This window comes from Littorina saxatilis, linkage group LG6, assembly GCF_037325665.1.
Source record: "Littorina saxatilis isolate snail1 linkage group LG6, US_GU_Lsax_2.0, whole genome shotgun sequence".
NCBI classification, from domain to species: domain Eukaryota; kingdom Metazoa; phylum Mollusca; class Gastropoda; order Littorinimorpha; family Littorinidae; genus Littorina; species Littorina saxatilis.
This window is the reverse complement of record NC_090250.1, coordinates 30,163,318-30,178,108: the sequence shown is the minus strand read 5'-3', so window position 1 is coordinate 30,178,108 and position 14,791 is coordinate 30,163,318. Positions and strand designations below refer to the sequence as shown.

The 14,791-nt window shown below is 43.0% G+C and overlaps 1 protein-coding gene across 2 annotated transcripts in view; it reads right to left on the bottom strand.

The window, feature by feature from the left end:
* The window catches only part of LOC138968960 (E3 ubiquitin-protein ligase rnf213-alpha-like), a 123,569-nt gene extending 114,933 nt beyond the window's left edge, over positions 1-8,636 (bottom strand). For both annotated transcript variants that reach the window (XM_070341641.1, XM_070341642.1), the window contains exons 1-5: positions 8,483-8,636; positions 7,127-8,019; positions 6,666-6,822; positions 6,125-6,333; positions 5,589-5,741 (exon numbers count right to left, since the gene is read on the bottom strand). In XM_070341641.1, coding sequence (XP_070197742.1) covers positions 5,589-5,741; positions 6,125-6,333; positions 6,666-6,822; positions 7,127-8,019; positions 8,483-8,588 — 1,518 coding nt within the window. In that variant the 5' untranslated portion in view covers positions 8,589-8,636. The remainder of the gene's footprint in view (positions 1-5,588; positions 5,742-6,124; positions 6,334-6,665; positions 6,823-7,126; positions 8,020-8,482) is intronic.
* Positions 8,637-14,791: the final 6,155 nt, after the last annotated feature.

The window sequence follows — 14,791 nt, the reverse complement described above, 5'->3', positions numbered from 1 at the left end:
AGGAGATCATTGTTCTTGAAAACAGACAGTTTCTCCTTGCTATGAACATTAAAGATGTATGATCGACAAGTACGGTGCAACCGGAAGCGGTTCCGTAGTACGAAGAAAAGAATAAACTAAGTTCTTAGGCTTGGTGTAACCTAGGCCTACGGATATCGCTCAGCGAGTGAAGCGTTACTTGCGCGGGTGACGCAAGCGAAAGCAACGCCGCATCGCTGCCCACAAAGGAAGTGGTGGAAAAGGAGAATCATATGAGAAAACTTCCCCAAGTTAAAATTCTAGAGCCAGACAAGAAAGCGTCCCTGCGTGTGTAAACCGCAAGTGCGTACAACCGTGCCACGACTGACATTTGTTCGGCTGAAACCTTAGCCAAAGAGGCCAGGAGTATGGGGACGTCTTTCGCGCTAGAGTCGTTTCGAAACACGAAAGGATCCGACGACACCGCGATCGACCGCGAAAGAGAACGAAGAAGTGTCTCTGAAAGAGACGCAAGTTCCAACGAGTATCTTCCCGTTTCATCCAAACCAAGTAATGCGCCTTCAGAGTAAGCACAATGTTTGTCCAAACGATAGACATCCTCTCTGAGATTAGCCGACTCCGGAGTGACCGGAAGCGGTGCACTCGGCAAAGCGTAAGTCTCAATAAGACTGTGATGACGACGGGAGAGAGCAAACTTGCGTGAATGAAACGAAGTGCTCGACTTCCGTAACTGGTCTGAGGCAAGCCATGGCTGAGCAGCATCAGGAGCCTGACCGTGTGCAGCCAGTAAAGGCACAGTATCCACAGGCAAGCTATTCTCAGAACCCGAAGTTCTAGCCAGCACCCTGGAAAGTTCGTAAGCAACAGAAGGAGACTCGCTAAAACGATATCCCTGAACTTCCATTAAGCAGGGCGGAAATCACCCACCACTGAGGGTGGTGGTGCCGCAGAGCTTGTCATAGCTGTCACCCCTTCAGCGAAGTACTTGGCAGACACCTGAGCTGCAGTAACCATAGCTGGTTTAAGTCTGAGTGACAACTTGACATCAACTTCCTCCTCAGAAACTGAGTGAGAATCGTCGAACTCCGAATCTGCTGTGGCCGGACCGTGAAAGTCACTGTGACTAGCTGCGTCACTAAAACGATCCACCACAGGCGAGGCTGATTGCAAAACGGAAGAACCGTGCAAAGCCTGCCCGAAAGCAGCTTCCTGCCCAGAGGGAGGAAGTTGAGACTTGTTTACATTCACCGGAGACATACCAGTCTGCCTGTGAGTACAACTGTCTCGTTGTCCGGTGTCGACCCCCCGTGAGTTCCGCTTGCTAAGAGCGATAGCCTCTGGGAAAGTCGAACTTTCACCCCCCGGCCGTGGCGGGGGGGCTACTAGTTCCGGCCCAACTTGTTGTCCGGTGTCGACCCCCCGAGTTCCGCTTGCTAAGAGCGATAGCCTCCGGGGAGTCGTACTTTCACCCCCCGGCCGTGGCGGGGGGGCTACTAGTTCCGGCCCAACTTGTTGTCCGGTGTCGACCCCCCGAGTTCCGCTTGCTAAGAGCGATAGCCTCCGGGGAGTCGTACTTTCACCCCCCGGCCGTGGCGGGGGGGCTACTAGTTCCGGCCCAACTTGAACACTTTCACCAGAGAACCTGGCTACCGGTGAACATGACTAACCTGTAGAGCGTGAAAGCTCCTCGTATGAAGTAAACACACTCCTCTGCGTGCACGTCAGCGAAGTGACTGTGCATGAAGGCGGACCTCGATGCGTGACAACAAGCCGCGTCGCCCACTCCCGCCGGGAGCGAGCACAAAATCGACGAATGGCAACCTGTTATACATTTGGGTCGAAAACATCTCAAAAAAGGGAAGAAAAACCATCTTTAACACAAGTATTCTTTCCCACTGTGTTTGCCTTGGCTGAAGTAACCTAAATTTAACCTGCTTCAGCACCGGCATGATTGGACTCATAGGGTCCGAAATTTAACAGACATTCTTTCTTTCTTCTTTATATAGTGTTTAAAGCCATATGTACTCGATGACTATACACACTAATTGCTTTACCCACAGCTGGAGACAGCTAAATTAAGTTCCCTGCAAGATATTGCAATTTTATTTTGATCTAGATCGTCCTATTTATCTAGATTTGCCACAGAGGTAGCGTTGACGCAAGGGAAAAACCTCCGCGTCTTTGTTGACATCCTCACTTTTTCAGAGGCTAGAACAAGCTGTAAAACAAGTATATGGTCGGCGCATGGCGACATATCGTCATTACATGTTCTTATGGTGCGTTTGACATCGATTATAGACAAACTACACTTTGTAAACACGGGAGCGCGTACATATGCCTTTAACGTCGTTTTCAACCATTCAAGGCTATTTAACAGACGTAGTAGTAAGAGAAGCTGGGTCAAGAACAGAAATGGTAGTGCCTTTGCCTTTCTCTTTATGCGAACTTAGAAGGAGAAACCTCAGCAGCTACTGACTAGTCTGTGGTTTCTATTTCTCCTTGTCGGCCATTGCTGACAAAAAACCAGTCTGAGTTATGATATTGATAAACAACAACCAGACCGAACAACGGAGAAAGAAACAAACGCAAGCAAAAGCAAACAATTAGAACGAGCTCACCCAAACTTGTGCATGAGAAGCAGGGACCTGTAGACGGGGTGAAACACTGTCCAGAAGACAGTAGGCTAAAAGCCTGCAGCGTAGTGTAAAAAGCGTCCGAACTACTTGGAGACTGAAGTGGGAGTGAGGTTTCAACATGGCGGCGGTTGAGTCACGCGTGATAGGTCACGTGACGGTATGACCTCGACTCTTGTATAGCTTGGGTTAGAGGTCAAGGCCGTTCTTTTTTAGGGGGTTGCTTCCCCTTTGGGGTGAAGCGTAGTTCAGTGTCCTAGCACTTTAACTGAAGTTAATGCTTTCTATGTGAGTTGCGTAAGAATATGTAATTTAATTATAGTTTCTTAAGTTCAATTTTGAGTGATAATAGTTCCGAGGTTTATCAATCGATTTTTCTGAAACACAGATTTGCCATAGATATTGTTAAGTCCACACCAAATTTGAGGTGAATCAGTCAAGACCTACACTAAAAGCGAAGGAAAGTGCGTTAGGGCTTAATCGCTTATAACTCTGGCATTTGCCTAGCGATTGGCTATATATTTCTTCCACAGATGTACCATATGAACAAGCAATTCAGCAGATAAACACTAGACTTATAAGCGATTAAATGTGTGAAGGACAGACAGACAGAAAAAGGCCTCTTCATAATACAGTACAGATGTCACACTTTTACTTGGAATAGCCCTGAAGACATTTCTGCTGGTTGACACTGACCTTTGCAGTGAATTCACTTCAATTCCGGCTTCACAATTCTCTGGTTCTTTGTTGGATAGCTTCACTCCTGTATCTGAGCAGTTTGTTTTGAAGATTTTGAAGAACACAGTGCCAAAGTCTTGTGAGCTAGACCCCATCCCCACCAACTTGTTTTATGAAAACCTTGACCTTTTTCTTCCCATCATAACCAACATAATCAACTCTTCTCTCACTTCTGGCACTGTGCCAATGGATTTGAAAACTGCAGTAGTTAAACCTTTGATCAAGAAACCATCTCTGGATAAAAATCAGTTGAAAAACTATAGGCCTGTTTCCAACTTGCCATTCATTTCTAAAATTCTGGAAAAAGTAGTGCTTAGTCAGCTTCTCTCCCACCTTGAAACCAACAACCTGTGCAACCCTCTTCAGTCAGCGTATAGGGCTGGCCACAGCACCGAGACTGTTTTGCTTCGTGTTGTGAATGACATTCTTTCTGCTCTGGATAATGATGACCTATCAGTTCTGCTTCTCTTGGATAACTCAGCTGCGTTCGATACGATCGATCACTCTGTTCTGCTCTCTCGTCTCGAATCTGTTTTTGGCATTCACTCTACCGCTCTTCACTGGTTTAGTTCATATCTACAGGGCCGTAGTCAGTATGTGTCTGTCAATAATCTCTCATCTCCTCCATCTCCTCTCTGTTTCGGCGTTCCCCAGGGATCAGTTCTCGGCCCAGTTTTATTTGTACTATACACCACTCCTCTCTCTGCCGTCATCAAGCAACACGCAGTCAATCACTACCTCTTTGCAGACGACACACAACTCCAACAAGCATGCAAGCCTACAGAAATCCAAGCGGTGACGCACACTCTCCAAAACTGCACTTCAGATATTAAATCATGGATGACAAACAATATGCTCAAGTTAAATGATGACAAGACTGAATTTCTTCTTTTCTCTGGAGCTTCCTCTTCGACCACTTCCCTTCCAGCCTCCATCACAGTAGGTTCTAGTGACATTTCTCTCTCTGATAATGCTAGGAATCTTGGGTTCATCATGGACTCCCACCTCTCAATGAAACAACACATCAAAAAAGTCTGTCAGACATGTTACTTTGAGATCAGAAGAATAGGTTCCATAAGAAAATTTCTCACTGTTGATGCCACTAAAACTCTCGTTACATCCTGCATTCTGTCCAGATTAGATTACTGCAACTCCCTTCTCATAGGCTGCCCTGACTCCACTCTCCAACCCTTGCAAAAAGTACAACACTCTGCTGCACGTCTCATTTTCAGAGCACAGCATCGACAACCCTGCACTCCTCTCATGAAAGAACTTCACTGGCTTCCTGTATCTGAACGTATTAGGTATAAAGCTGCCTGCTTCTGCTACAATATCATCTCTGAATCGGCACCTGCCTATCTTTCTGAACTGGTCTCTCTCTACACTCCCTCTCGCACCCTTCGTTCTTCTGATGATGCTCGACTTCTCCGTCAAGGTCGCTTTAAACGCAAGGCTCATGGCTTCCGCACGTTTTCGTATTATGGACCTCAGTTATGGAATTCACTCCCCTTTCAATTACGTCACTCTCCATCCATTTCATCTTTTAAGTCCAATTTGAAAACTCACTTGTTCCAACAACACTACGGATAGTTCCTTAGTATAGAGTCTGGGGATGTGAGATGTGCATGATGTGTTGTTTGAATCTGACAGTGATTGTATGATTTTTGTATACATGTATTGTTGTCACGCGCTTTGAACTTCTGATAAGGCGCTTTATAAATGCCCGTTATTATTATTATTATTATTATTTTGATTCAACCTATAAAAGATCCTGCAATGACCTTGAAATCTGTCAGCAGCAAATCAATGTTTCACCAAACATTAAACACCATAACCTCTGTAAGTGTAAATTTTCAAGTGGTACAGCTATAAACGAAATATGTGACACTACTTTGCTGTAAGGTTCCTGCATGGGCGATACCACAGTACTTGTCTACACATTCAGATGGCAGACACTCAATCTGCCCGGCCAATGTAAAAACTCTCCTGATAAGTCATCTGAGACATGAAAATACCCACAAAAAATCACACCTAAAGCCTCAAATTAACTGAGCGAAGTCGACTACGCAAAGTATACTTCGTGAAGCTGGCCGCACCGAGCTTTAGCGCTGAGTTTTCGGTAAAAAGACTTTGCGTAGTCTTCGCAAAGTCGACTTTGGGCTCAATTAGGGGCAACCTTTAATTACAGAAGAGTGCAAAGAAAGCTGCTGATAAGCTGTGGATTTAATGATAAACTACCTTTCCCTTTTTCTCTTTCTGCAAGTGTAGCCTGCCCATTTTGAGGATTCCCGTGGCGGTGATGCTGTCCACTTGGGCCATGGCTGTCTTCTCCACTGATCCATGGAACTTGTGGATGCGGTCAAACCAGGTCACCAGCCCCACTGTGCTCTTCTGTAATTGGAAAAAGTGTGTGGGAGCATGTACATAGTAGGACTGTTCCAAACCTACAAGGAGATCCAGTACCACCAACAAGTTAAAAAAAAAACCACAGGGTATGTTAAGTAACAAAAGTTTGCTTCAGATAAATTCACTCCAAACTTCAGGTGAACTTGAGCATTTGCAACTGGACAAGCATAATTTACATTGATATGACCATGAATATTGCAACCCCCACCCACCTCTCCATTTCTAATGTTTCCTTAACTTTCGGTCTGTCTTTAATTCTGTTTCCCTTTATGCATAGTTGAGACATCCTTAAAAGCTGACAACCGACACACAATGCCAATATTTACCAGGCAAGACTTTCATTTTACTTCTACACAAAGCAGACTCACCAGCTTTGCAGGAAGCTCAGGATCAGCTCTGATGTTTCCGGCAACCTCCCTGCATCTCTCAAGAAAAGAAGCTGCCCCTGTCTGGAAAATGAGTGGTGCATAACCAGTGATGACGGCTCGCAAGTTCCGCACTTTGTCCATCTCTTTTGGGTCGTCACCAACATAGTTGAGGGCCAGATCAACGAACACCTTGACTTCCTTCATCCTGTCTGCATGACAGAGCAGTCAAATGGTAATGATACAAAATGAGGAGGGTTCAGTTGTGTACGAGTGCAGCTCCAAACCAAAATGACTATAGAGCGTCAAAAACAATGCTACATGTACTGCATGAAAATGTACACCTCGACCCACTCGCAAAACTACGTTGTGAAATTAAGTAGCATATATTAACGCTACCTGCAATCATGACTGCCATGCTCCTGATGGCATTTTGAGGTACAGTATAACGGCTGACCAAGCAAGTCACACACAAAAATGCTAATTTCTAAATTATTTGTACAAATAGATAATTTAACATAAAAATATAAAATGTGTACTGTACCTCCTGCCATGGTTTCTCTGACCCATGTGACAAACTTGCTGCACTCCTCACCGCCAAACTGTCGGAAGTGTTCCACACTGTCATGATCGATATCCTCCAGTGCCTTGGACGTGCCAACCACTGACAAATCAAGCTTTCCGATGGGCTGCATCATGTCCTGAAAAATTACATTTCAAACATTAAGTTCACACATCAAAAAGCGATACATTCTAAACCATTCGATTAAAAGGTATTATTAAACACTTCCGGTCTACACAGACTGTTATAATGTTGATATCCATTTTCTCCACATGTCTCATCAATTGCATACAGTTAATTATCAGCTAGCTATTGTTCCTTCAGCTTACTGTCTTTTCTACGGAAACGAATATTATGAGTTATATAGCCAGATCTCAACAATTAAGTTATTTGTTAGGAGCATCAAGCGTTATTGCAATTTGGCACATATAACAGCAACTTACAACAATCTGGAAGGTGCGTATGTTCTCCACATCCCCAGTGAAGCCAAACTCCTCCTTGACCTGGCACAGGATTGCAGCAGCATCTCTCTGAGCGCTCAATTTACACAGACACTGGAACTGTTCAATTCTCTCCTCCACCCACCACCCATCATGCTCTGCAGACATCCTCTGCAACTCTTGAGCACACTTCTCAAACCAGTGCTCGTCTTTCTTGTATACACTGAACAGCTTCTCAGCTTCCTCCACAGTGACTTTTCCAGTCATCATAGCATCACAAGCATTCTGCCATTGTGCCTCTGCTTTGCTCCAAGCAAACACCAACACTTCCCAGAATCTGTCATCTTGTGAAACTTGCTTGGAAGCCACTGAGGTCTCCAGCATATGAAGGAATACTGGGGAGCTCAACCGCTCTGTGAGGTATGGCAAGAAGCATCTGAATGCTTCAGGTACAGCTTCAACATGGATCTCAGGCATGTACTTCTCCAGGGGCATGTGATCAGGTGTGGAAGGCTTCCTGCAAATGAACTCAATCCTTTGGTCCTGTATGTTTCCACTCCTCTCCCGAAACTCCTCATAGGTCTGCACTGCATCGTCTGTGTGGATGAGTTCCTGGCAATGCCTCAGAGCACAACAAACTTCCGCTGCCTGTCTCTGAAATTCTGTGAGTTCCTTTTCTCGAAACTGCAAGGCACAGCGCACTCTTCCATTGTCATAAGCTACATGGCTCACAACTTCACAGAACCTTTCTGTATGATTTGGTTTCAACAGCCACAGAAGATTCTTGATACAGATGTGTCCATGTACACACTCCCCCATCAGACTTTGCAGAAAACTGAATTGTGATTCCACACAGCTTCTCATGACAGGCGAAAGACAGCTCTGGTTCTGAGCAACTAAAAACAAATGCAAGTATAAATCAAGAAGCCCATACAAGGTCAAAATGAATAGTCTGTGAAGTGAGTGAACAAATGAGAAAATTCAAGCCATGAGAAGAACATCACATTAAAAATAGCGAGATAGGGGGAGGGGGGTGCCATATTCAGTGTGACAAGCTGGCCGTGTGAATGCAAAGCATGCTCCAATCTTTTGTTCTTCAATGGTGTATCATTGGGCACAAAAGGGAGTACATCTAATGATTTGGCATTTCTTCTGCATACATCCGCATGAACACCACCCCCCCCCCCCCCTCTCTCTCCCCTACTTCCATGTCTGTCTGTCTCTGGGGAAAAAAAGAGAGAGAGAGAGAGAGAGAGAGAGAGAGAGAGAGGGAGAGAGAGAGAGAGAGAGAGAGAGAGATGCCTAGCCATTATTATATTGTTACTAGCAACAGTTCAAGCAAAGCCACATGACACTTACTGGGCAAACACTGGATAAAGACAGTCATTGGTTTCCAAATGAGGATCTCCAGTTGTCCATCTGGTTGATTACACATCTCCTCAACCTTGTTGGTTAACAATGACATAAGGTGCAGCTGAAGTTTTATTGTACTGAGGTTTCCAGTGCGAATGAAGTTGTCAGCTCTCTCTACCTGTAAAAAAAGCACACAAAAAAGCAATCTGTTAGTAAGTGTTAACCCTTACCCTGTCAACCACAAGCCAAAATTACAAGCATTTCTCAAATATACTTTCCCAGAACGCATAAGCAATATAATTTGATCAAGTTGGGTTTCAGAGTGTAAAAAGCCTGTCATCTGTTAGAATCACTAACTCAATAAAAATGACTGCTTAATTACAGCCCCATTCTGCCTCACAGGAGGATTCCAGAATGATTCAAGCTTTTCACAAAAAGTAATAAAAACCTGATGACACACTACAGTCGAACTCGCTTAAGACGAATCACTGGGGATCGGGAAATAAGTTCGTCTTAACCGAAATTCGTATCAAGAGAGATCGCTCGTTTCTTCTTGTTCTCTGCCATCGTTGTAGGCGATCTGTCTGACTGTAGTCGCGATCAAAGCTGATCATTATAACAGTCATTCATGTTCAGTGTCTGAGCATCACTTTGATTCTAAATTTAAAATTGTTTTGTGAGTACAGTGTAATCAGTTTAACTTTATTCAGTGATCGGTTGAGCGATGGTTCAAGCAGTCGACGCAAGGGAAGATACTCTTTGCAATATGATCACATCCGGTCCATGTGCGATGTTTCGCTCATGATCATGACGAAGTTCCAGCTGGAGTTTAGCAAACAAGACAAACAAGACAAGAAGGGCAAAGCCCATACGACTCACATGCTTGACCTTGACCTTTACATGACCTTGACCTTCAGGGTCAAGGTCAAATAACTAAACCTAGCAATGACATCATACACTAAGAACTGCTTTACACATTTTTCCTACCAAAATACATGTGACCCAAGGTCAAGGTCATCCAAGGTCATGCAACACAAAGCTGTTAATTCAAGACATAGGAAGTACAATGGTGCTTATTGGCCCTTTCTACCATGAGATATGGTCACTTTTAGTGGTTCACTACCTTATTTTGGTCACATTTCATAAGGGTCAAAGTGACCTTGACCTTGATCATATGTGACCAAATGTGTCTCATGATAAAAGCATAACATGTGCCCCACATAATTTTTAAGTTTGAAACAGTTATCTTCCATAGTTCAGGGTCAAGGTCACTTCAAAATATGTATGCAATCCAACTTTGAAGAGCTCCTGTGACCTTGACCTTGAAGCAAGGTAAACCAAACTGGTATCAAAAGATGGGGCTTACTTTGCCCTATATATCATATATAGGTGAGGTATTCAATCTCAAAAACTTCAGAGAAAATGGGAAAAATGTGAAAAATACCTGTTTTTTAGACAACATTTATGGCCCCTGCGACCTTGACCTTGAAGCAAGGTCAAGATGCTATGTATGTTTTTTGGGGCCTTGTCATCATACACCATCTTGCCAAATTTGGTACTGATAGACTGAATAGTGTCCAAGAAATATCCAACGTTAAAGTTTTCCGGACGGCCGGACGGACGACTCGGGTGAGTACATAGACTCACTTTTGCTTCGCATGTGAGTCAAAAAACACTAGCACACACACACAGGGGAGGCAACTGGGTCGGGCAGGAGATAATCACACACAAAGAGACGGGTACGCCACTTGGCTACAAAGTTTTAATCAAACCTGAGAGCGATGGGTTAATGATGTTAATACTCCAGCCTTTGTCCCGTCTACCCGAGATGACAGTGAAAAGGCTAAGTCTGAGTCAGAAGACAGTTCATCAGGAGAGCAGGCAGATGCATCGTCAGAAGAGACCGAGGAAGAAACTTCTGGGACTGAGGAAGAAACTTCTACTAAATCACCTCCACCCAGGCGATCGAATCGGAGAAGACGACCCATAGAAAGACTTAACCTGTCTCATCGTTGGTCACGCTTCAAGACATTCCCATGTCAGAGTAGTATGGCGAGGGACATAGAGGATGCTCTTCGGACAATCATACATTTATGTTCATGATTATGTTCTGATTTATCATTTGATGTGCTGATTTTATTTCCTTCTAATCTTGTTCCTTTTGAAGTTCAGAATTTGGTCCTGAGGATTGTTTGCATTGTTGAAGTCAACATAGAATATTTTGGTGCTTGTGTGAACAAATATGTGAATATTGTGAACATTTTAGCTTTGAGTTTCAAGAAAACTATTGAGTTCTTTTATTGTGGTTGTGTTTTTGAGGAAAAATCTACACATTATGCTTGTGCGCTTTCAGTCTTTCGGTCATAAGCATATGTGTTGATGATTTTTCTTTTATGTTGAAATTTTTGCAGTCTTACTTAACTTTACTTGCTTATTGTAAGTTTAGTGGACAGTGAGATTTGCTGAGACTATAGTCATTTTGATTTCAAAAGAATTGTTTTCTTTTGATGATGTTATGATTTTGATGGTGCTACAAGTTGAATTGTGGAGAGTAACCAATTGTTGTGACTGCTACTTGCAACTGTGTTTGGTGCTACGATGAGTTAACAAAAGATTTTGTTTTCTCCAGATGTCATGATTATAATACTCAGGAAGGAGAGTATGATGACTTAAATTTTTTTGTGTTGTGTTTTGTAGTTGTACTGTGTTCAGTGTGTTGCGAACACTGGTTTTGTGAACATTTTGTTTTATTTTTTGGTAAATGTTCCACTTCTTTGAGAAATAAGGAAACATTTTCTTTGGAGGGGTGTATGTAAACATGTGAAAGAATAATCTTTTTCAGTCATATTCTTTCAAGGTTTTACTGGTTAAACCGGTTATATAATTCTATATCAAGGGGAAGAACTGTGGCCGTTTTCCACATATGCTATGTTTTTGAATTACTTCCAAATTTTCTAATAATAACATTCAAAAACATTATGATCTCATTACTAAATAGTACACGTTAAGCATAACTAAACAATAATACAGCTTTAATCCTTACAACAACAAAATGGTAAAACGATCATGGAACCAAGGGAAGTAATCCAAAAACATAGCATATGTGGAAAACGGCCACAGTTCTTCCCCTTGATATAGAATTATATAACCAATTTGACTAGTAAAACCTTGAAAGAATATGACTGAAAAAGATTATTCTTTCACATGTTTACAGCTTTATCATGTATGACTGTTTTCACCCCACCATTTATAGGCAGCCATTTGCCACTTTCAGGGGAATCATTGAACCGATACATATGGGAACAGGATAACGTTACTTTATGCACCTGATCAGTTTGTCACAATAGTTAAGTGACTGTTAACAATTAAACTCAATTGCAATAATATAACTTGATTGCATTACATTTTTCCTGAAACAAAAGCACTCTTGGGCTAATGGGTTTACTGGTCTTTGAAAGAAAATTGGTGCCCCGAATCATATCAATGTATGCCCAAATAATTTTTTTAGACTTAAATTCTTAATTAACACTTACAGTCAATGCCTCTTCCAGGTACACATGCACATCACCACTGACAACTGCATTCAGAGGACTCTGGCTCTCCAATAGCTTCAAGCAGTTAGTCAACTTTTCAACAGCATGCATCTTTGAACAAATGACAGAAAGATGAGTCAATTTAAAAAACTCACATTAAAGAAGGTCAGTGTACAATGAACAGGCTGTAATTTTTTAGCATTGAGAAGGATGATGGTGACAACTGCGACAAGGTCGATACATCAGCACAGATAACCACCCTTCCACTCCGTAGCATATTTCCTCAGCAGCTAACCCCAACAGCTTCCTGTCACCAGGCTCTACAGAAAGGTGCCTCACAATTCCTACAGCCTGGGCGCGGATGTAGCTCGGTCAGTAGCGCGCTGGATTTGTATCCAGTTGGCCGCTGTCAGCGTGAGTTCGTCCCCACGTTCGGCGAGAGATTTATTTCTCAGAGTCAACTTTGTGTGCAGACTCTCCTCGGTGTCCGAACACCCCCGTGTGTACACGCAAGCACAAGACCAAGTGCGCACGAAAAAGATCCTGTAATCCATGTCAGAGTTCGGTGGGTTATAGAAACACGAAAATACCCAGCATGCTTCCTCCAAAAGCGGCGTATGGCTGCCTAAATGGCGGGGTAAAAACGGTCATACACGTAAAAGCCGTGGGAGTTTCAGCCCATGAACGAACAAACAAACACAATTCCTACAGCCTACAATAAACACTGCTTCCAATGGCACAGCAGTCTAACATTCTCTTTGTTCTGTGTGCTCTCATTTGCATGCTCATTTTTAACATTTCTCACATTGTAAGTCACTTGACTGAATATATTTTGTGAAAAGTCTTTTCCGTTCCGCGTTACCGCTCAGCAGGCGGTCCACACCCGAATCAAAAGGATTTTGACAAAGAAATGCAAGTGTTTTGTGTACACGTGCCCATCTTCTCAGAGCAATTGGGGCTTCTTATACAAGCAAGTGCAATATTCGGCGACAGAATACTCTCCATTCATGGACTGACAAACATACAAGTTACAACTCCTGTTTGACTTTCATCAGTTTTCATGTATTATCTACACGTTCTTGTGATGCGACTGAGAACCCCAAGACAGTTACATAGTGTTTAATCATGTATTGGACCCCTGTGTCACAAGCACAGCTACCAAAAGCAAACTCTCCCATGACCAGCCGGAGCTCGAGAGGTATTCACGTTACCATTTTAGCGGCACTTGACCCGCCATAGTCACGTGACGGTGGTAAAGTTAATGGACTTCCCTCTTGAATCCTTGATGCTACAATCGCTAACGGTGTGATACCGCCGGTATTCTATTGATGTTTGGATGGCTGTGTCCGAATGTGGTCTTATGCAATGGGGTGTCTCGCTGACCATACATCTCTCAGATAGTAGGGAAGTGTCAAGTGGTTGTGATTTCCTTTGATAAGGGTGTATGTGCGCATGCGTATAGACCAAGAAGCGAGGTATCAACCTTGACAGCTAAAGACGTTCTAACTTGGCGACATGAATAGCAGTTAAAATCAGAATTAAGAGCACTTTAGCTATCACGTTGATAGCTGCCAACATCAACTAAAATTTCACACCCAATGTGAATTAATACACCTCCTGGTCTTTTTCCCTAGCAGTTATTCTATTTTCTGTCATAAAATGTTTGTCATTAATTTCTTAATGGCATTTTTCATTGTACTCAAATTTGTTTTGCTTATACATAAAACAAAACAATAACAAATTAAAAGAAATAAACTTAAAAACTATTACAAAAACAAAAACAAAAACAAATCACACACACACACACACACAAACCAGCAGACTCAAAGATAAGGTTAGGGTTATGTAGTACATACTATCAACTGTGCAACCACCCAGCCTCTCCTACCTGATCTCTTACCTCTTCCCACGGTCTGGTACCATCAGTCAAAATAAGAGTACATTATGCACCCTAGGCTTTCTTGCCAGTATGCTAATCAGTTCTCACTCTGTACCAACATCTGATACTGAATGCTGCTTTTCCTTTATGCTCTTCTCTAGTGAATAAACCTAAAGAATAGATATTCATCTGATGTTCTAATGATCGATGCGGCTGAGAGTGTGAACCTATGCCATAGCCTCCAAATACCAATATCATCATAAACAACAAACATCATATGGTGGCAGCGGTGGGATTTAGTGCAGAACAATGCCAAGCAGGAACACCAGCTAAGGTGCAAATGTCTGTTGGACTATGGCAGAGTCACTCGTAAAGGGCATTTTAACAACCCACAGTGCTGCCCCAATTTCCTTTGTTTTGGCGTCAGTTTCTATTGTTTTCTATACTTGTTTATTGTGTAAAGTTCATGAGGCACATAATATTTGGTTACTGTTAGAGGTACAGTCTTTCACGTGAAAACAACTCGGTTCACCATCTTAGATCTGGCCAGGGTAGACTTTGTAATATATGTATTAGTTCCTTTGTCCCACAGATAGCATAAAAGTAGACTGGCAGCTGTTCATATGGGCAGCAATTTCTAACCAACTTTGTTCTGGCAAAAATCACTGAAAGTTGATTGTAAATGATGGGCGCAGTGGCGTGGTGGTAAGACGTCGGCCTCCTAATCGGGAGGTCGTGAGTTCGAATCCCGGTTGCTGCCGCCTGGTGGGTTAAGAGTGGAGATTTTTCCGATCTCCCAGGTCAACTTATGTGCAGACCTGCTAGTGACTTAACCCCCTTCGTGTGTACACTCAAGCACAAGACCAAGTGCGCACGGAAAAGATCCTGTAATCCATGTCAGAG